Consider the following 23,461-nt stretch of genomic DNA (forward strand, 5'->3'; position numbering starts at 1 on the left):
CCTTTAGTCTTAACTTTTGTTGTTGTTGTTACAATTCTGAAGTGGGTGAATTATACTTCTGGTATGCGTTTGTTTAGAAATGTTATCCCATTTGTTTGCTGAATCAGTAACTTGCTGTAGCTTCCTTATTTCCTGAACTTGTGTTGATGCTCTAAAAGGTAATGTAATTTCACTACCTATAAAAAATAGAATTGCCATTCAGCCACTAGAGCCTTCTATTTTGAAAGCATACTTGCATGATCTGCTTTTGCACATAGTATTTTTAATTTCCAGCTTGGGTGCCAGCATGAGCCCATTCTGTTTATTTCCCAGATCTGGAGCTCTGTGTTTTTGGGAGGATTTCTGTTCTGCAGTAAGAGCAGTTTCAGCAGCTGCATGCTTTCTCCTCTGGCAGGAGATCCAGTGGTGAAGTGAGGGAAGAGCAGCATAGGGGCTGGGTTGGACTGTCCCCATTTTATGTCTTATGCAACTGAAGAGCTGCTGTTGGGAAAGGGAAGGGCCTGTGTGCCACTGCCTTCCTGGGGGCTGAAGGCAGGAAGCATGATCTTGAATGTTGCACAGATAGTCATGGCAAGGAAGTGATAAACTGGGAGTCTTTTCAAGAGATCTCTTCAAAATCATTAAGATTCTCTGGAGTTAGAAACCCTCTCCCCTTTGTCTCAGCATAAACCAAAAAATCCTTTTTTGCAAGGACTCAGACAAGTCCTTGATGCTGGAAGAGAAAGTTCTGGGAGAAAAATAATGCATGATGCTTGGATGCCTGAAGACACATACAACCAATGAAGTTTGCCTGGCTGACTCAAATGTGGCACTTGTGGACTTCCAATCCTTTAGCAAACATCCACCTTGTACAGCTGCTTGTTGAAAGCAGAAGGTCCTCTGAATGTTCCTGCAGCCCCTCCAAAAGCTGAGGGAACACCAGTAAGAAGCAGCCTTGGCGTGCTGGAGCGCCGGGCTCTGGCAGTGCACCACACCTAGCCTGAGGGAGCCCCTGGAAAATGGGAGTGTAAGAGGGTGAGGTTACTCTGGGTTGGCAGCACTGAGAACTGGGAGGGCGGCTCCCTGCTCCTGGCTGTCTGCTAATGTCCAAAAATCCCTCCTGTGGTCGTGGTTGGTGGGTTAAGCACAGGCAGGAATCATATGGAGCTGCTGCCTATTGCAAGTAAGGGTCTGGTCATGGACAGTGCTCCCTTATGAATATAAATATGGCTTACCTTTGTATTTTATATAGGACTTTTCTAAAAGTAGAAGGCAGGGAAGTTGAATCCAGGTTCTTTGAAAGTCAGTGACACTCTTGACAGCAAGAAAAAAATGAACCTTAATCTAGATACCCTTCAGGATTTATTCAGTACCTTTTTCCTTATTGAATAAAATAATTACATGGGGTTTTGTTATGTTTCATGGATTTTATTATGGTACCTTCAGTTGTCGGTAGAAAACTAAAATACCCAGGGAAATCTGTCTCTCATGCTCAGCAACTCTGGGAAAGCTAGACACTAATGTGCTTAAAACTAGTGAGTTTTGATAAACGAGACAGTCTGCTTCCACTTAAGTGCTGCTCAGCTGGGAGGAGAGGACTTGAGAAATTCTGGAGTTTTGCAGGAAGTCTCCCAGCTCCTCTGCCTAACTTTCGCAATAGAAACCTTAAACTGGAGGGTTTTGGTGGGTTTTTGACTTGTGTTTTTTTGTCTTACTTTTCAGTTGGCCTGCTGCTGTGGTATTGCTGCTTGTTCCTTGTGCTGCAAATGCTGCCCCAAGATAAAACAGTCAACCAGCACCCGCTTCATGTATGCCCTTTACTTCATCCTGGTGACCATCATTTGCTGTGTCATGATGTCTACAACAGTAGCTAACGAAATGAAAACTCACGTGAGTAATACAGATGTGGTCACTACTGCCCCTGGAAGAAAACGGGGCTTCTTCCACAGCTCTTTGTGTATAGAGGTGCTCCCTCAGAAGAGGCAGTCAGTGTCTTCCACCCATCCACTTCTAAACCCAGATGGGATGATTTTCCATGCTTAGTCTTTTGATTTTTCCATGCTCAGTGTCTTCCTGTCACCAACTGAGTATGTTTCACAACAGGAAGAGCCAAGGCCTAGCATCCTTCCTCTCTGGTGCAGGAATCTGCTGCAGTGAACCCATGCTGGGTTTGCTGTGCAGGCAGTGTCACAAGAGAGGGAAAAAGTGTTTGGGAACTTGTTTTACTAGAACATATCAGTTCATTCTAACCTTGATTTTGTCTCTGACAGCTTGTTTAGCAGCAGAAGCAGCAAATTAGAAAATAACGCTTCAAGTGTTGCAATTTCAGTTCTGCCTTCCTGGTGTGACACACTGCTGCAAAACACAATGCTGCAGAGCCTCTACAAGGAGTTTTCTTCAGTGTGTGTTGAGCCATTATGTTCACATGGCCTCTAACCACAGCAAATATTGCTCATCTCTAATTGTCTTTTTAATTAGAGGGTTTCAAAAGCATGAAAGGAGCTGTGGCTAAAGCTAGATTTTAAAACTCAAGTTTCTTTCAGAGTCTTAATATAACTTTCCTAAGCTAAATGCTCGCCAGCCTGCTTGTCCTCACACAGACTGGTCCTGTTGTACCACATATTTGGTCTGGTTTCATAAGCCACCCAAGTAGCAGAAATCCTCTCTCTCACCCCCTACAAACTACAATAATAAAACTCTGCTTTTAGCTAGAGGGAACAAGGGCTGCATTGCTTAGTTCTTAAAAATGAAGGTACTGCACCAAATGCATCATTGGGCCTGCTTTGGGGTTGTGTATGGGCTGATCCTGGAGGTTCAGAAGGCTTCCATCAATGCAAGCATCTTGTTTTGTGCTTCTCTCCCAGGAGAGGGAGATTACACAGTGAGGCCTCTTTCCTTGTTGAACCAGTTGCTGAACAAGCTGATGCCCTGGTGACATTCTGCACAATTTTAGTTGTCTCTGAAACACTTCCCTCCAGAGCATCCCAGATGGAGAAGCTGGTGGCAGCATCCCCTTTCCTGCAACACAGATGAACCAGTGGGTTTATAGCAGGCTAGATTGAGGGCTTCTGTGCTCTGCTGCTTGTGACCTTTCTTTCTTCCCACTGTACCTTCTTTATATGATCTATCCTAATTTTCTTTCATTTAATAGCACTTAGCATGTGTTATCCTAGTACCACGTTTTACCCCAGGCCACCAGAAGTTGATGACCACCCTGTAGGAGCACTTGGTACAGACTTGATGCTTGCCTGTGAGCTGTGTCTTAAAAACTGTTCATTTTTAAGATGTGCATGCTAAAATTGCTTGCCAGGAATTACTTTGACTTACTAGATGCTTAGCTTGGCAACAAAGTGAATAACCCAAGGAACTTAAGTGTGTGGGAGACAAATTATGTGCTCATATCCAAATTTCATAAAGTTCTTTTCCATCAGTAGTGTGGTTTTAATGCAGCTTGTATCCCTAACAAAAAAAATACTCTTTATCCAACAGAAAAGTGATTCAAGAAACCTTCAACAACATGCTTTTCAGTAGTGCCAAATTTCTTTTCCAGTTCATAGTCTTGAAAGCTCAGTGTGGGAAGAAATGGCACAGAGAGTATCTGTTAGTTTGAAGTGGAAAGATAATCACTCTCTTAGTTTAAAGCATTTGATGTCTTTGAATGGGAAATGGACCATCTGAAATGAGGCTTTCTTTATCTGCTTTCTAATTTAATAATTATGTTCAGGGCTGTTAAAAGTTCAAAGACCTCTGAAGCTAATTCAGCACAGTTTAAATAGAGTGCACCTTGAAAATACTTATTCCGACTAACCAGTCTCAGCTTCTCAGTGATGAGCTGTGTTTTGAAAGTGCTATGCAACTTACTTATTCCTTTGCTTTTGCCTGGGTCATGGAACACTCCCAGCTCCTGAAGCTAGACTGTAAGCAAATAATTTGCATGATATTTTTACAACCTCACCCTCTCTCTCTCTCTCTCTCTCTCTCTCTTTTTTTTTTTTTTTTTTTTTTTTTAGGAAGACAGATTCTGATTAATTTTAATCAGATTTTTTTTCTAATATTTTTACTTAGGTAAAGAATTTAAAATTTTAAATTGTAGTGCAGTCCTTTTTAAAGCTGTAATCTTGGCAAGGAACCGTTTGCCTCCTTTACCAGTGTAGAGTTCGAATACTTAGGCTGATCTTACATGGAAGGAATCTCTTGTCAGTGAGAGGTGTTTCTTTCTCTTTGGTTGTTATGCTGTTAGTTCTCAAGTCTACAGTAGTAGATCTCTGGGGAAAGAAGCAAGAGGCAGTGGAGGAACAGGGAAGAAGTTGATGGTTACTTGCAGGAAAATTTTGGAATAGAAAATGTAAAATAGATTCTGAGAGAGCAGCATTCCATATCAAGGCAAAAGATTGGATATTCATCAGTCAAGACTTGAGAGCCCAGTGATGGGGACAGAAATACAGAAAAGACCAATAGGCATTACACTCCATGTTGTGCTTCTGTGCCTTGATGCATATATTATTTCTTTTTTCCTGTTGTGCTGGTTAAAAAAAACCAAAAAACCAGATACAGCTTTACTCTAGTCACGTGTTCTGTTGAAGGAAAAACTTGCATTTCACAGGCTTTGAAAGGATAATTGAGAGACGGAAAGGGAAAGAATTGTTTCGGTCTCTCAAAACAATGTTTTCATCTTTTTTAAGCTAAATTTTTTATGTTAAAGCTCTTTCAAAACTAGTGGTTTCAGTTTGAAAATATCCATGTGCTACTTAATTAATGAGAAGAAAAATAAGAAAGATGTTTTCAAGAAAACAAATACCAGTAAAACTCAGTTCAGTTGTGTTGAAAGCATTTCAGTATAAGGTGGTCACATGTTCTGGCAAAACATACTTGCAGGCTTATTTCCCCAGCTAGGTATATATCTTGGCCCTTAACTGCATTATTGCATGTTAAGCTCCAAATATGCTACCAAAAATAAGGGTTCTGAGTGCAGATGCTCATTGCATGTTTCTGATAAAAAATTAGCTATAGATTCATGATGGTGTGTTCTAGTCTGATTGTTTCTTGTTTTTTTTATTTAATTTCCCAGCTGCCCAGGACAGGCGACTTTACCTGGGGGGGTTTTGTGCCCTTGCTTTCCCACCTCCAAAGATTCTCATTCATGCTTCCTCTGTTTCCATAACAAAGTTTGTCTGCCATATTCTCCCTCCTTGGATGAGGACATGCAGGTGAAAGCAGGGTCCTGTACAGCTGTTTCTACTGTTGCCTTGGGAAGACTGACCTGAAACAGACACTGGACAGAGCTAGAGAATAAAGTAGATATTTATTGAAAGGCCTTTTAGGATACACCTTGGGCAGGACAAGGCCTGACCAGGGCTACACCCAAGGTGGACAAAAAATGGTCACAAAATGGCTGACCAGTCATGAGATCATTTTTATAAGTTTTGCTGCATTTGCATATTGAAGTTTAATTATTCAATCACAGCTTCAGGTTGTGAGGTCTCATCCTTCTTGTTTTCTCTCTTCAGTCCGCCATTGTTTGTGCTTTTGGGCCTGAAAGTTGTCCTTGGTCCTCAGCAGGAAAAGGATTTGTTTTATCTACCTATTCTGTGAAGAGAGCTCACTGGCACTTAATGTGAGGCTCAGAACTACATCCCTAGGCAGTACAGACTGTGAAAATATGAAAGCTAAGCTTGAGCATCACTACGTCTTTCTTCCTTCACGTCCCCTCAGATGCACTTTGCCACACTCTTGGGCTCGCACCTTTGGGTGCTGACAGACCACACCTGAGGGTGGCCAAGCTCCAGTGTTGGCTTCTTGCTCCCAGATGGTTCTGTGTGCTTGCAGTAAGAAGAGAGTGAGTTCAGGGCATCCTGTTTCTGTAGATGCTACTAAAATGTCGATCATCTCTAAGGGCTTCATGCGTGCTGGAAAATTGCCAGCTTTGCTGTGATAATATCATTGCTTGCGCAGCAGCTGAGGCATTTGTGTTATTGGAGCAGATACTGGGTTTCTGCAACAATAATGCTTTGTCCTCTACTCGGAGGCCAAAAGAATTTAGCTTCTGCTGCTTTTAAGGGTACAAAAGTAGCTATCTCACTGTATCTTGGCAAGTAACTAATGTGTGACTTAACAGCTGTCAAAAATATCCAGCAAATGGTTAGCATGGTAAAGCTTGAAGGGTGGGCAGCCTTCTCAGCAGCTGAACATGTTTCAGAGATACAGGTTGGAAAAAAAGAAACATTAGTCTCTTTTGTCTTTTGGTGAAGTCACATAAGCCTTGATAAATTGTTCCCAGCAGTAGACTATCCTTTCACAAAAACATGCCCTTTTTATTACACCAGTCCTATTGTCCCCATTATTGTGCTCGTGTGTTTTATTTGTTAGGGTCTCCAAGAGTTTGATTTTATTCTTGTTTTGTTCCTTCATGAACATGGGTATCCAAAAAGAGCAGTCAGTCCCACAGGACTGTTTCTTTGGCCATCAGTTTTTACTGTGTAGTGTGGTGAATACTGCATGGTGGCTAAACTCTTTGTTGCTTATGTAGGGCAAACGGAGCTATTGTTCTTGTGAATCTATCCATTATCTCTCACCCAGACCTGTAATGAAGTTAATACTTACAGGAGAAAAGAATATATAGGTTCAAAAATCCTGTCAAGATCTCTGTAGAAACCTATGGAATTAAAGAAGGTGCCTATTTATAGTTACCCAGAGATCTGTTTCTAATCAGCTAGTCAGTTAATCAAGTTCTGTGATATTTTTGTTTTGTTGTGTTTTATTCTGAATGTCTGGTAAGTAAAGTGAACAGATATTGTAAAAATCTGTCTCCTTGGTTAGTACTATCATCTGTGTCAAACAAATAAGTAATTTTCCCAGAAATATTTTTAATTCAATATTATGCCATTTTCTAACCTCTCCTGGTTGATGGTTATTATAAGCAAAGAACAGGAAAACATTAATTGATAGCCCAATTGCTTTCTCTGCCATTGTTGTGGCCTCATGGCTTGCCCTGGCATCACTGTGGCATTGATGATTCTCATAATTATTCCAGTCAGTCCATTTGCTCTTTTTGAATGCTGGCATGCTTGCCCAGTCTGACATTTCATTCCTGTCCAAGACCTGGGAAAAGGGTTGCTGATGCTCCAGACAATTTCTCAGGAGCTTTCCAAAAACTCTTGGGTGCAAGTTAGCCACAGCTACTTGTTTAGTGTCCAGTTTCTTTACACAGTGGTTGCTAATCTCTGAGTTACTGCTGAAAGAGCAACTCGGAGTGGCCCAGCTTGAATCCATTCTCATCACACCACACGGCTGTGCTGAGACCAGTTTTCATCTCCTGGGCTGGTTCTAGCCCACCGAGGATCAGCCCCATACTGTTAGTTAGGTTTGTTACCCTTAGCTTGGCAACTCAGTGTTGCTTGAGCTCCTCTTTTTGAGAAACTGCTAGGAGGGCTGTTGACCTCCTGGCTGGTTTGGATTCCTGGGACATGGATTGAAGTTGCCTACCGTGCTGAGAGAGGTAGGCTTTCAGAGCCTGGTGGCTGGAAGCTGGCAGTTTGATTGTTTATCATTTGTTTCCTGCATCTCAGAGGGCTTTCTACCCAGCTGGGAATTCTGCCTGATGGCTAGCACCCAGGCCCTGTTATTCTTTCATTGCTATGGCTTTGTGTACTGACCTGCTTGCTGAATGAGGGGGTTTCCTTTGCCATAGCTGTTGATTTGTGCATGCTGTGTCCTGCTACATGTTGGCTTCTCTATCCTCCAGCCACCTATACAGACAGCAGGAGTCAACTCTGGAGAGTTTAATAGTGTTGTTCGACTGGTTTTACCAGCCTCAGCTGAAGGCTGTAGGCATACAGAGAGGCCTTTTTTTTTTCTTTGAAATGGACAGTGGTTTTCTAATTAAATTCCTGTGTTTCTGTGCAGCTAAATGGTTCTCTGGCTTGAGGGGTGGATGTCTACACAGAGGTGCCTCACAGCAGTGGGTCCCGGCCACACAGACCTGTTTTTTTGAGCACCCATCATCATGTTCATGTGGTGAAACTGAATCAAAAATGTGCGTCTGTTTGTTTTCCCCTCTGTGGGGAAAGGCGTCCAAGGCAAATATTTAATGAGTCAAGAGAGGCAGGAATATTCCGCCTTTCTGTTAATTTAAAACAAAATCAGGTCAACTGGCACAACTCCCCTTCAGAAGCTGTGATGAAGAGGAGGCTGGTTGCTGCCCCTGTGACACTTGACTGTGCTTCAGTCTGCATTTCCAGCCAGGGCAGCACCAGCCCCTGGTATGTCTCATGTAAGCTGAATTACTGAAGCAATCAGAGTCTTCTGCTGTACAGCATAGGGAGAAGGCCCCCAGGTTAAGGGAATAAGCAGTAATGCACAGGAATGGCATGAACCAGGAGAGCTGAAGGAAGGTGGACTTACACCCGAGGGATCTGTAAAGAGTTGAGTGAAGGCTCTTGAAGACTTCAATCCCTTATGTTTTAGATTTTGTTATATCCCCTGAACCCTGGAATCCAGGCTGAAGGGGTGTCAAAAGTCAAAGGTATTAAATGAAGCCAGTGAAAAGTCAGATGTAGACATGCTTGGTTATGTGTGCGTCATGTCCTTTCCAACACCTTATATACAATCTGTTCTGCTTTTCAGATTCCCTTCTACATGCAGATGTGCAAGGGTATTCAGGCAGGTGAGATGTGTGAGAAGTTGGTTGGATACTCTGCAGTGTACAAAGTCTGCTTTGGAATGGCCTGTTTCTTCTTTTTATTCTTCTTGTTCACCATCAAAATCAACAACAGCAAAAGCTGCCGAGCATACATTCATAATGGGTGAGTTTTTGTTTGATTGCTCAATTTTCACATCTCTTTACAAGTTTGTGCCACTAACTTTCCACTTGGTTGTAGTACTAGGCAGAAAAAAAACCCCAAACCCAAAAAACTTTACTTTGCTCTTATCATCAGAAGCAACATGGTCGAGTGGAAACCAAGTAAAGTGATCATCAGTCATGAAAAGATGGGGTTTTTTTTCTTGTTATGCTTTAAATAGAGATTTCTTGTGATACTAAAGTTGAAAATCTCTAATTCCCATTACAACCACATTTTTGTTTGTTTCTTTCTTCTCATGCAGATTCTGGCTTATTAAACTTATCGTTCTGGCAGCAATGTGCTCGGGAGCATTCTTCATTCCTGATCAAGACACTTTCCTCAATGGTATGTCCTCTTGTTTTGTTATGCTGCTTCATTCTCTATTATCTTGTGAGTGGTTAGAAATCTGAGAGGTCTGATCAACATGAGTGTTGCCTGTTTCTTCAAGTAAAGGCTTGACAGGTCAGATGCAAAGATAGCATTTGGAGCTGTTTAGGGGGAGCACTGTGTGTACAAACTACATGATGGTCTTCATGTGAATGTGCTGGAAACAGCATGGTTTTTCTGAACAAGAGCAGGCCAAGGTGGTAGGTAATGATACCAGTGTAGCAATTCTTTAAGAAATCTTGCCAATTCTTTAAGAAATACAGAACTATAATGGTGCCGAAGGAACTGTTTACTCAAGAACACAGAGCTGCATTTTAGTCTGGCTTGTGCAGGTAGCTCTGGCATAGTGCAGCAGTCAGGCTGCACAGTGGAGCGGTGCCAGTGCTCCAGGAGGCACTGCTGCACAGTGGCACTTGCTGCCTGGAAACTTGCAGTGTCCCAAAAGAATGTGGGATGCTGTTAATTTTCATTTTGAGGGCATACATGCAGTAAGGTAAACTTAAGAGTTCTTTAGCCCTGGTATGTGTGCTCTGCTGAGGATGCCACATCAGAAGCATTTCCAGTTTTGGAAGGAATGCTGGCACAGCACAGGCACGCTAGTACTAGCCCAGACTGCAGTGCCAGCTGGGTGGGGAATGTATCACAGGAGTCTCTTGGGCTAGGAGCAAAAGTCCTGGTTGATACCAAGATCAGTTTGTTTTCTTACATTTGCAATAAGTACATCTTACAGGTACTTGTAAGCTAATAAACTGTTGGATCTGGACAGGTGAAAAGAAATGCCATCAGTAAAGGTGCAGTTGTGTATGCTGCCTGCCCACTAAGACTTGCTTGGTTAACTTGTCCTCAACACCTATCTGCTCTAGCCAGGGTGTTTAAAAAGGCAGGAGGAGAGGGTAACATGGGGAAGAGAATAGAGTGGACAGACAGACTATGAGCACAGAACTCTGGGAAACTTAAATAAAAACCACAACAAGTAAACATCTGACTGGTATAATTCAGCTTCTTGCTCTTGCTGTCTGTTTGTCTGATCCTGGCTCAGCTTGGAGCCCCTCTTCCCTCTCCTCTGTGAAGTTGTTGCATGGCTGTATGTATTTGTCCTTAGGACCCATTCTATTTGAATTAGATGCAGCAGTTCAATGCTTTGTACTTGTGAGCAGGTGAGACTGCCTGTCATCGTTGCAAGTGACCCTTTTCATGCGTCTTCAGGAGCTGATGTGTTTGCAGAAAAGCAGAAACAGAATTTTTTGTGCTGATTCTCAACAGCAGTCTAATGTAGTCTAGAGATACAGTCCAACAAGGTTTCTTCCCCAAATTAGCTCATGACTTTTCACTCTAAAGCTATGTCCTCCAATTTCTGCTAAACTGACCTCTTGTCTGCTCCTGAATTTGAGATTCACAGATGGTGTGGGTATAGTATGTTTGTGAGGTTTTCTGCCCTCCTATCAAGAAACCTACAGTGTCTTTTGATTTGTTGGTTGGTTTTGTGGCTCTTTTAGAGGGAAGGGATCATTCTCCCAACTACCTTTTTTTTTCCTTGAAAAATAAAATCTCTAGCCATGTTTCCTAAACGCTTTGTTAATCATGGGTTATGTTCAAGACTATGTGCAAGGTGTAGTTTTTAACACTACAACCCACTACAACTGTGGGTTGTAGTGTTAAATCCATGCTGGCTATGCTGACCTTATCTGTGATTGATCCATAAACATTCTGCATTTTACAGTGGCAGAGGGAGATCATGAGAGTCTGTATTTAATTTTTCACTCCATTGGTCAGACTTTTCCTACTCTCCCTCTCCCAAATACACGTGCAACTTTTTGCCCTGCCTATTTTTTATGGACTTTCTTACAGAATAATTTCTTCTTTTTTGTTGTTGTTGTTGTTGTTGTTTTGTTTTGTATGTTTGAAGAACAGAATGCTTATCAAGTGTACACAATATGTTTAGCAAACCAGACAATGACATCTTTGCTTGCTTTTAAATAATGAGCTTATGATCAAGTAAGAAAAAGAAATAATCCCTACATCTACTGCTAATGGAAATGAGCCCTGACTGTTCTGTTCTTCCACTTAACTTACACGTGCTTTTTTCAAAAGGAAAGCATAAAGGAAGGATATGGCTGAATTTTGCTGATGCATTTCCTTGGTCTTTTCTTCACTGAAGTCAGCTGCACACTTGAAGTAATTTGTAGGCTGTATACTGCAGAGCAGCATAAGCTGTATATACAGCTAAAAATTAAAATAGGTATCTATATTTCCTCAGACACTTCTGATATTGCATGTCAGAAATCTGTGGTCCAGAGCATCCAAGCAGCAACCTAAATAAAGTATATATAGGTCAACAGTTAAGTACCCAAAAAACCTGTCTTAAAACCAGTTAGTGAATACTAGATGTTCCTTGGGAGTGGCTGGGAACAGCATCTGTGAATAGATAAACCCCACCTTTGTTTTTCTGAGGTACTGGTACCTAGAGAAGAAATTACCCATTTTAGTAATGAATATGTTCCAGTACCGTGCAATTTTAGGATTAAGACTCCTGTGGAATGCGTTCACACCACCTCCCTCCTGCCAGTTGCAAATAAAGGTTTCAGTATTTTCTGTCTGAATATAGTAACTCACAGTCCCCACAAAAATTTTCTAGGTTAGGGAAACTTCAGTAGCTGTTCTAACACGATTATATTGAAAGTGTAGCAGGTTGCAAGCTGAATTCATCAGGGAGCTAATCTTGAGTTAACTGAGCTGGCCTTTCATCTGAAATCTCTCATCCCCTGCTACATTTGTGAGGTTGAGTTATTCAAACCACATTAACAGCTTCACTGCATAGACAATAAATCCATTTTATCTCAAGGGATAGGCGTTTGACCTATTTTCTGCCTCTGCCTTGCAGCCTGGCGCTACGTAGGAGCAACAGGAGGGTTCCTTTTCATTGCCATTCAGCTCATCCTGCTGGTTGAGTTTGCACACAAGTGGAATAAAAATTGGTATGTGTTGGGCAAGTAGTTATTTGCTTAAAATTCTGGTGGACTCCTGACCAATACTTTCCTCATAACTAAAAATGTGAAAGTAGTTTTTGAAAGAAGACACTTGAATGTCAGTATTGAGAGCTGTTCATATATGCTTCATCTACTTTCTCCTTTCCCAACAGAAATGTTTCCTCATATCCACTTCTACTCTCATCCTACTCATATCTACTTCCTCACGTCTTCTTCTACTCTGCTAATGTATTCTTAACCTGAACTGCTTGGCTTCCATTACGTAGTAGTGTCTTGGGATGCAAATTTTTCTTACTTTAAGCTATTTTATATGAAAATCCATCTGCTAAGTAGAGTGGTGAAAAAGAATAAAACTGGATTTGCAAAACCTAATAGTGAAACTGTGTGCAGTGTTGTGAACTGATAAATCTTGCTTTTTCTATGTCAGCTTAATGCACATCAATTTTTCTTCTCAAATTAGGAACTGCTAATTTGTTTTCAACTTCTTTCTTGTCATCTAAATATGTGAGATTCCATTATCAACCTGGATATGCGCTATTTGGACACTCACTGCGTTTTTGGTTCAAGTATATTTTCTGTTACTGTCCTAGCCCTTCACCTCTCATCAAATGAAAATATTTAAGTTGTCCTCCTACATGTATTCTCCTGTCTCCACCTCCACCCTTTCTGTCTCATATTTCCTCCTCTACAAACTCCTGCAGTTCTCTTTTATTCTAATTAAAATACCACCTGTTAAGAAAGAGTTTTAGCAAACCTTCAGCTTTGTTAAACTCCCTTTCAGGGAGGAAAAGGTGAGAACTCCTTACACCACAGATGCTTTTAGTGCTAATTACTGTAGCTGGTTTTGTTTGTTGGTTTGGTTTGGTTTGTTGTTGTTGTTGATGATGATGAAAGACTTCCAGCACCAGATTTAACTTTAGTTCTCTTTACATTAGATATTCTTTTAAACTAAGTTCTGTTTCCACAAAACAACAGAAAACCCCACGAAAAAGACTTTCCATCTGCAAAATAGTTCGTTGTTTCAAAACAACTGTTTTAGTTGCTCCTTTTAAACCCTGGTGGGCTTTGCAAGCGGTGTTTGGAAGTTGAAGAAAGGAAAACAAGATGGACCACTCTTTAGCTGAGGGAGACTTGTGTTTAGACCTAAATGGAGAGAAGGCTTTTTGAGTGAAAGAGTAGTGAAACTATCAAGGTAGTACAAGGAGCAGAGAGGCCATGCCAAGAAATAAACCTCTGGTTTCCTTGTGTGGAGAGCAGCAGTTGTTAGCCCAGCCTGGAGCACTTGGAGTTGCTGCTGAGGAAACCTCTGAAGTATTGAGCTAAGATTTTCTGATGGGCTGATCCTAGAGTACTCCTGGGAGCTGTAGGAGTCAACACTGGGCTATAATTACAGAAGGAGCCAACTGTGATAAGTACAGAAGATAAACACTAATGCTAAGGAATGTTCCCCTCTGTTTCATGGTGTTATAAATGATCAGCCAAATTAAACAATAAAAACAGAATTTATTGAATAATTGGAATACAAGTTTCGAGAAAACCACAAGCACACAGTGCCGAGCCTGGGGTCAGCACTGGGTGAACTTTAGATCCAGTCTCTATCACCCCGAACCTCCCTCTCTTCACGAATTCTGTCTTCTAAGGGTCCATTTTCATACAGTTTTTCTCCTGGACAGAGGTTTTCTCATTCCTTTGTCCCTCTTGTCCTTCTAATGTAATCATGTCCCTTTTTTCTGACTGCCGGTCTGTTGGTCTGTGAAGAGTTTTCGGAGAAGGAAAGAATGCTTGGTTCCTTCTTACGGGAATCTGGTATTGGGATGCACGCCATTAATGACGCAGATTATTTTATCGTAGATGCATATCGGGTGATTATCACCGGGTCGTTGTCGGGCTTATCTTCGGAGGAGGCTCATCTCCTTTCATTGCCACTCTTCTTTCTATTGCAAATAGGTCTCTTCCCCTGTTACTGGCAGGGTCGGCACAATCTCTGGACACTTTTAATTCTTAAGCATGAATGACTTTATACCAGATATTACATTAAGCACGAATTACTTCATACCATATACCACAGTTGGGTAGAAACCTTGCCGGAGTCTGTGCTGGTATAGTGACGCGCACGTGCTTCGGGAAAGTATACACTGTCTTTCGTATTTGAGGATATGAACTCTTCAGCTGGGTGAGGGAGGACAAAGATAAGATGCTTGTCTCTCTTTCCCCAGGACTGCAGGTGCGAACCACAAGCAGATGTGGAATGGTTTGCTTGCGTTGGTCACTCTCATCCTGTACTCCATTGCCGTGGCAGCTCTGGTCCTGATGGCTCTTTTCTACACGCGCTCCGAGGGCTGCATGTACAACAAGGTCCTGATCGGAGTGAATGGAGGCCTGTGCCTCTTCGTGTCCCTGGTGGCCATATCCCCCTGTGTCCAGAATCGTGAGTCCACTGACCTTTTCTCCTGGATTTTTGGTGCTGCCACAATTGTGTGCCTGGAGGCATAAAGCCATGTCTGGGCAGAAAGACTAACGATAGCTCAGAATCGGTACTGCTCTTGACTCTATCTACACTGTGAAGTGCTGTTGCTCATTGTCAGCTTGACTGCTAAAACTACAGAAGTGTGAGACATTTGGGGTGTGTCATCAGGCACATAGTGTAGAGAAGGCTCACCTGCTGATGGCTGGCACTGTGTTGTGAAATTTACCTGTGTCTGGCAATGGTAGCTCTCAAACTCACTAGTACTGTACCATTTACTTTTGACTTCTTGGGATTTATCATTTATAGCATTTGGGCCTGTTGGAGTTGCCAGCAGTACTTTATACTTCGTGTGCTGCTAGTGTCTTGCATACATTGGGCAAGATATTCTACTATTGAAAATAGTAGAATGACTTCAACAGAGATTTTAGAGGCAAATTAAATTATTGTGGTAGCTTGTCAATAGCTTTTGAAATGCTGCTGCATTTGGCAAAAGCACAGAGGTGATGCTTTACTTACATTGGAATCTCTGACACTTTTCTAATTCAGCCCACAGAACTAAAGGATAGACCTTTTTCTCTTTATTGGACAGTGGAACTGTATCTAAACTGCTTCAAACATTTATTAACTGCCTTGAGTAAAAAATGAAATATGCTGTTTTTAAAGGACTTAAATTTATTTTTCAATTTGCTAAAGTGTCTACAAAAATAACTGATTTTCCTCTTTCTTGTAAAGGCCAGCCCCATTCTGGCTTGCTGCAGTCAGGAGTTATCAGCTGCTATGTCATGTACCTCACTTTCTCAGCACTGTCCAGCAAACCACCAGAAACTAGTAAGTTATTTAATGCTTTACGTAAATTCTTTTAAATATGGTGTCTATTAAAAGCAAGAATTTAGCAAACCTGGATTAACAGACTCAGGGATATAGAAATGCTGTGTTTGGTCTTTACAGAAAAAAAATTCAAATGGTACAAATAAACCTGTGCAACCAAGAGAATGGGCAACTGGCACTCTGTGTGTGTGTTAAATGCTTTGGTCTAAGGGTACTTAACTTATCTGGGATGAGTTGCATCTGCTGCACTGTTCCCTATTTCCTGTGAACATATTTCCCAAATGTCTTGTAGTCTGTTCCTCCTGTGACAAGTACATGTCCTCATAAAATAGGGCAAACTACTACTACAAATACGACAAACACTAATGTGTTGGGTCACGTGATAGGAAAGGATTGAAACAAATGGTGCTTGGATTCCTCTGGAAGATGCTGGGTGGTGAACTCCATGTGAAAGCTTACAAGATCCAGTTATTAGGTGCTGACCATCAAACTGGATACTGATATGACACTTCTTTCTCCTACAGTTAGTCTGCTAGGTAGGCCTGGACTCCTGATGGAGCAAAAACTTGAGTACCCCTTGTATTTTGTTTTCAAAGGAAGTATTCCAAGAAAGGACTTGGAGTTATGTCTCAGAGTTATGTTGCAGCTGAGATGATGCTGTTCTTCAGCAGAGTTCTTGAACTCCACTTGCCTTTCAGCCACCAGTATTGCAATTCAAAATTACGGAACTTGCTAGAGTTTAAAGTTCTTTACACTACAAAACCAGAGCAAGACTTCACAACACAATTCAAACTGTCCTTTACCCAAATAAATGTCAGATCCATATGTTTGCATTGGAAGTATTCTTTTTACTTAGAGAAGATTTTTCTGGTTTGAATTAGTATTACAACACCATTTCTTTATTATTGCCCAACTTGTAGTGTTCAATAGCTGAAACAATAGCTAGAGGAAAATAAGTCCAGTGAGAGGAAGGAAAAGTTTATGCAGCCAGCTCTCAAGAAGAAAGGGAAGAGAGATGGAGGAAAAAGTATTCTATTCATTCAAGAGTATTCTGGAGTTAGGAAGTAAACCAGACCGTATTTAGGACGAAAATTTACTTGTGGAACTTTAGCAATGTTTTTAATTAATATAGAGTTCAATTTAGAAGGCATCTGAGTTACTCAAAAGTCTTGCCACAGTGTTAAAAGGAAAATAAGAGGGAATACAGTGATATGTGGGATTAAGTAATTTGTCTTGCCTTCATGCTTGTCACAGACAAAGTCTTCAGCAGTGAAGTGAATGTTTTAATTCTTCCTGTATATATTGCAAGTGTGGTTACTGCATTTGTTAGAATATGCATCAAGCACACTCTTAGACCTCCTTGTCTTCCCACGCCTGAGAATTTTCACGGTTGTCATCTGCTCTCCGAGATGCTCCTTCCTCACCTCTCTGTGTGATAAGGACTCCACATTTGCTTCTCAGCTTTCACAGTGGCATGTGCTAGAGAAAGTCTGAGGCCCTGGCACCTACTGTGGCATCCCAGGCCCTGTAACTCAGGTTTGCCATGAACATTGACCAATTTGTCAAGGAGGGATTTCCAAATTGGATGTCTTGCATCTAAGGCCTGAAAAAAAATTCAAGTTACAGGTATTTGCAACACCCTGAAAGAGTTGCATGTGTCTTTGGAAGGAATGGGCAACCAAAAAGTGATGTGTCTTGAATCTCTGCTAATTATAGCCTGCCTTAGCTTTTTGGTGCCAGAGCTGGCTAAAACACCTGCCAAACAATGGACCTGCCTGGCTGCACACATGTTGTTAATGGACACAGATGTGAGAATCTGCACATCTCTGGCCAAGGTGTTCTGTAAAGGCTGGTCATCCATTTGTTTGCTCTCCCCTGGATGCTGTCCCTGCTGCCTGCTGATAAAGCTGTTTATGCAGGGCCATACAAAGTCCTCTCTCACTCGGTCAGTAGACTGACTTTGAGTTTATTTTTAATCTAGATGTAGTCTTTGCAGCATTTTTGCCTCTGCCCCTAGAAACAGTTATGCTGGCTCAATAGGGATGTATTGTGCTTGCTGGAGGGCAAAAGGAAATGCCTTGAGCAGCATTGACTCAAAAAGCTCTTGATTTGATATTAAGGTGTAGCTGTCATCTCTTGCTTTGGGGTCATGCTGCAGTTTACTCTATGCCTTGCCTTGACTCCAGGGAGATAATAAAAAGTCAGATGCAACTTGGAATATCAAGGACTGAACTGGTTTCATTTCAGGGACCTAGAAGTACAATTTGCTTACATGCCAAGATAAAAACCTGTGTGTAACTGGTGCATCTTTTTTCCCTTGGTCTTCTGTGAGTCAGAGAACAGGGTAACCACTGACCACCTTTTTTTACTTTGTATGGATTTCATAGTTGTCCTCAAGGCACACTTGCTCTCAAAGAAATTTCTGGTCTGAGGTCTGTACTACCTTAGTCTTATATGGTTTGGTAGCCTTGGGTGAAGTGTTGGCAGACTTCCAACTTCATATTTCTTGTTTTACAAAACAGGAGGGGTTTTTTTCACCTCTTTTGTCTGTTGTGGTCAAACAGGAAATTTTAGTACCTTACTAAGTTCCATTTTTGTTTTGTCTGAAACACAGAGTCTGCCAGGTCAGGTTTACCCATTTTTTCTGTGTGATCTTTCTAAAAGATAGAAAGAAAGAATTCAAATTTACTTACCTACTGTCAGATAATAAAAATTCAATTAAAGCCTTCAGTCTGAAGAGTACTTTAAAATGCAATGAAATGAGCTCTGCAAACTGTTCTTTCTGTTTGTTCTGTTTTGTGAAGTCCTGGATGAAAACAACCGGAATATCACAATCTGTGTACCTGAATTCAGCCAAGGTCTGCACAGAGATGAAAACCTGGTTACTGGCTTGGGTACCACCATTCTGTTTGGCTGCATTTTATACTCTTGGTAAGTCTGGGAGTTTGCAGTTACCTTTCTGTAAAATGCAATGTTGTGGCCCAAAGAGTGAAGGCTTATAGCAGGCCTCATGCAAAATCACAGAGAGGTGTGGAATAAAGCTGAGCTGGAAGGTTCATATTGTCCTCAGCTTCAGAATTTTAGACATTTTGGCTAAAAATGTTCAACAAGATAATACAACTTTGGAAACAAGTATATCTCATTAAAATCAAATAGGGCAATTTAGATCTAGAGGCAGAAGGAAAAACTTCCACCTGTCCAAAATCCCAAATAATCTCAATGTTAAACTCTAAAGTTTACTCTATACAGTTACATTCACCTAAAAAATGTATCTGAATTTTTTGTAGCCTCCTGGCAGAGGCTATGAGTGTCCTCGAAGGTCTTTTAAACAAACTGTTTGGGAGGGTTTAGAGCTTCCTTTGAACAGATGATGAGCACAGTATTGCCATCAGGATTTGCCATTGATCTGCTCTAAAAAAACCCTTCATGATGCTCACCTTTGGTGCTTATCTTGTATTACTGCAGCTCGCTTCAATAAATTAAGTTATGCTCTGGGACAGGGAGTTGCCAGTGATTAAAAGGTGGTGTGTCATTTATTTTGGCTGTGCAGCTTGTCAGGAGACAGCACTGTCTGTCTGCTGCAGGTTTTTGGGCAGGTTCTGCTTCTGAATCAGTCCACTTCAAAATTCACATACAGAATCTCCTTCATGTTTTTATGACATGAAAACAAGAGACTTACTCTTCTGTTTACCCAATCTTTTTTTTTCCTTTTTCTTTTTCTGATATAAAATATATAAATATGGACATCATGGATCTAGTTCACATTAGAAGGGCACTTCCAGTGCCCCAGAGAGATGTTTCAGCACACAGACAATACAAGGGGAGTGTTCTGAAGCTTGCCAAGTCTCAGTGTGTACAGCAAAGCCTTCCTTTGGGTGGGGAGGTGGGTAATGTGAAGTTTGCATTTCATATCCTAAAAGGGGTAGGACTGGACAAGAAGTGTTTCCTGTCAGAAGAAAGTAGAAAGGATTCACCCCCAGATAACTAGTCATGCAAGAAAGTAATTTCTAGGAACTGGTACCCTGACAACACTTGCTGGTTATTTACTTTTGAAAACTGACTGCTGCCAGAGACCTGTGAGTTTGCTGGCAAAACCTTTACAGAAAAGCTGAGCCAAAGTGATGCTGTGAACTGAGTATAAAAGCACTGGTTGTGCACAGCAGGGGAGATCTCTTCTGGCTTACAAATTAGAGCACTTAGATTTTGCTGCTATTGGAGGTGAATTCATCACCTTTCAGGAGTGACCTACTTTTAAGCTCATGATTCAGTCTGAGCTGGCTAGTGGCCATCTGCCAGGCTGGTTTATACCTAGTGCAGGACAAACTTCTCACATACTTAGTGCTTGATTTGTATCCAGGCAAATGCTTAGCTAAGACACAGGAGTAGACTATGTTTGCTGTGATGTTGAAGAGATACCCTGTTGAGGCTATAGTTATGCCCAGGGGTTTGACACTGTCTTCTTTTCCTCCTAGTTTGACCTCAACAACACGCGCAAGCTCAGAGGCATTGAAAGGAATATATGCAACAGCTGAAACTGAAGTGAGTTCTTGCTTCTTCACACAGGATTTTTGTACAGACTTTTTTCCATGCTTTTATTGCTGTTGTTTTTGTGGCCAGTAATCTGAAAACAGAAGCCGTTCATGGTAGCTTGTATGCTATGTGCCTCTGGGTATGGACTCCTCAGATCATTTGTCCACACTGGCCCTTCTGCAGGTCTTGCTGGTCCCATGGATGTGCTTTTATGTACTGAAATGATTTGCTGCTCTTGAAGTTTATTCAGCATCCTGCAGACTTCCTGTAAATCTTGTGTCCAACATGAGCTCATGCCCTCTCATTTAAGGGAAAAGCCTGCTGGAAAGCTACCAGAAGAAAAAGTAGAGGCATTCTTGAACATTTTCAGTCCTGGTTGCCTTTGTACTCATAGCAATTAAGATCCCAATTCTTATCTCCTATTTTTATTTCCATACATAAGTAGTTCTTTTTGCCTGTAATTTGATCTCTGATCATATTTCTTGTCCTTATTTCAGCTGTGCAAGTTTCTTCCTTCCACCTGCCTGTTTCTTTGACGTCTTTGTCCTGGGAACACCCAGAAAACTCTGAGAAATGAGTGGGCTTTTGCCAAGTAACAGTTTCTTAGGCTTGCTAGTGATGCTCTTTAAACACATGCGTGTGTTTGGAAGATAAAGTCTCCATCCCTAGCTCTCTCTGCATTGCTGTTACTTGCATCTGCAGTTTTAGCTTCTATTTCACAGGTCTTTAATCAGAGTGTGAGAGTTAATAAATGCAGAGTACCTGCTGAGGCCTTTGGTGTTTGCAGTAGCTGGGCGTGGGGAGGCATATTCCAGTGTGGGAGTGCTGGAGAGCTTCCCTGTGGCAGGATGCTGTGGCTGGACAGGGCTCCAGTGCCAGCCCAGCCCTCGCTACCAGCCGGGCATGGAGCCCCAAGACCGGGCATGGGCTGTCTGGGGCAGCTCCTGACGGGGCCTGTGCCTGCCCTCCTGTGCTGAGGGACAGGACAGGGAGCCTGTGAGGGAAAACACCCTCCATTTGTGCCCCTGCTCCTCCTCTGGCAGCCGTGCGCTGCAGGAGGCTCTCCCAGAGGTGTGGATCCCTGTGGAGGAGCAGCAGGAAGGCCGGGGCCTGTGGCACAGCGTGGGTTTGGGATCCGGCCCCTCACCGGGGAGATCCATCTCGTCAGCCAGAGCAGCCAGAGTACTCGCCCACTGGATTAGTTCTGGGCTGTTGGGTTTTAAAAGAGTGCACAAGAGCCACTAAATGTAAATATAAAGGGAGGATTGGTGAAGAGCAACTAATTGCACTCTGATTGCCTTTCCTGTGGCAAAGGGCCTTTGTCTCCCAGCCCGGAGAGGGTCTGTCGGCTCTGCTGGAGGCAGCTGAGGGTTAGGGGTTAGGGCTGGGTGTGCCAGCTTTCCTAATTTCATCACTCTCTCTTCGCCACGGCTTAATTGCAGCTGGTTAAAATGTTGAAGGGAACACGGTGCTTGCTTCTGCAGAATGTGAATGCAGCCCCAGCATAACTCAGGCCAGCCCTGCAGGTGAGGCTTGGCACAAGACTAGAAGGATGTTGAGAATAAAGGGTTTATGTAAAGTCTCAGACAGTCTTTTGAAAAACAATGAGCTTTTTGTCTTTTCCTGAGCTTACAAACCCAGTGAGTACAAGTAATTAGGGATATGCAGGGTAAACCTCTCAGAAACTTCATGTTTCTGCTGGACATTTTACTTCAAAGATCTAGTGTCTGCAAAAACATGTAACCAGTCCCTGTAAGAGGGGATAAGCTAAAACATAACGTTTAGAAGTACAAAGCATATATATTTATTCATGTGTATGTGGTGTCCCAAGCAAACTGGGGCACCCCAAGTACTGTTTTACACAAGGGTCTTCTACCCTTCAGGCATTCAGAAGCATAACTTATCACTGGCATCTACACCATTATTACTAATCATAATATTTTGAAAAAAACTATATTTCTGCAGCAGTCTTGCTGCTTATTTTGCCAGAAATTCTTTAAGGCAGTCTTGAGACAGCTACTTATCTGTGATGCTGGTGTGGTTCCAAAGGTGTTTTAGAGGCCCTAGGATGCTGGCCTTACCTTGGCTATGTTTGTTTGGGGCCATGTTTTATGGATAGACAGCTCTATGATTACAAGAAGCAATGTCCGTATTTCCAGGACTGGGCTGTCCTTTAGTTTGTTTTACTTAAGCATGAACAATACCAAAGTCTTCAGTAAAATTCCAGTGCCTTGTTACATTGTACAGTATACTGTGAACAAATAAAAGTAAACAAAGTTAATGCACTTTCATACTATAAAGACTGAGTGATGTAATAAGGAAGTGAGTTTTCCTAACAGGGTTCATTGTCTTGATCAGACCACAAGCAAAAGAAATCTCAGAGAAGGATATTATCAGTACAAATAGTATTTGTTAGGCACTAGAGAAAATGCTGACTTTTACTGTAGTTCGGTGCAGGAAATACGCTTGAATTTGTTTATTGGATGGTCAACACCTTTTCTCTATTTACATTGCCATTCAACACAGAAGGCGTTGATTTCAGCTTTTCTTTCTTCATCAGGTTAAAAAAACGGGAAATCGTCATTTAAATAAAATAGTAAAATCAGGTTTCTACTTTTACTTATTCTTCTTGTGCTCATTCTGGCTCCATTTCAGCAAAATCTTGCAAAGAGAAGTACATTTTTGACTTACACTGGTACATTTGTGATTTCCAACCCATGCATCAGAGCTTTAAAATTTCCTTTTACTTTTGTATTAGTACAGAAATGTCCTAAAAAGCACTTGTGTGTACATCTAAATAGATAAGTCCCCTAAATGACAATGTCTTTATTGCAGCTTTCCCACCATTTTGTCATAATTTGCATCTGTGTTGGACCTAGAGTCATGTAAAATGAGTTAACTTTTAAAGACTGGCTCATTTATTCAAATTTACTGAGCAGGTTTTTCCAAAGCTTCGAAACGGATGTTCTGAGCTACTGGACAAATCCCAATTCGAGTTTTGTGCTGGTTGAAAATACAAGCCAGACTTTGCTAAATTATTGTCTGTAGTTTAGACATATCAGACTTTCCTTCTCCAGCTGTAACACAAGTTCTTACCTCCTTCTTGTTGTCTTTTCCACAGGTAGCTCGTTGCTGCTTTTGCTGTGCACCTGACGGAGACGGTAATTATGTTTTCATTGCACAATTTACCTTATTTTTGGCTTTTGGACCAAAGCCGAGAGAGTAAGGACACAGCTGTGGATGGAGACCTGCTCATAACCTCATTCAATAGTGTACTGAATGCAAACTGAAGCAGAGGAAGTGCTCCCAAGTTAGGCTACAGAAGAGGGGAAGCAAGAGATGTCACAGCACCATTTCAAAGAGACTAGGCTAGTTAATAATTCTTTAAAGTACATTTCATTCCTGCAACACAGAAAGAGTAATCTCGGTTTTTTTCATGCCTGTGG

The 23,461-nt window shown here is 41.7% G+C and overlaps 1 protein-coding gene across 1 annotated transcript in view; it reads left to right on the forward strand.

Annotated features, from left to right (window-relative positions):
- SERINC5 (serine incorporator 5) overlaps positions 1-23,461 on the forward strand; it is a 42,251-nt gene that overhangs the window by 11,344 nt on the left and 7,446 nt on the right. The window contains 9 exon segments of the mRNA XM_066338892.1: positions 1,702-1,869; positions 8,602-8,780; positions 9,079-9,161; positions 12,085-12,178; positions 14,407-14,618; positions 15,390-15,485; positions 18,290-18,416; positions 19,958-20,024; positions 23,137-23,176. Of these exon segments, the coding sequence (XP_066194989.1) occupies positions 1,702-1,869; positions 8,602-8,780; positions 9,079-9,161; positions 12,085-12,178; positions 14,407-14,618; positions 15,390-15,485; positions 18,290-18,416; positions 19,958-20,024; positions 23,137-23,176 (1,066 nt within the window).

Source organism: Sylvia atricapilla, chromosome Z (genome assembly GCF_009819655.1).
Source record: "Sylvia atricapilla isolate bSylAtr1 chromosome Z, bSylAtr1.pri, whole genome shotgun sequence".
NCBI classification, from domain to species: Eukaryota; Metazoa; Chordata; class Aves; order Passeriformes; family Sylviidae; genus Sylvia; species Sylvia atricapilla.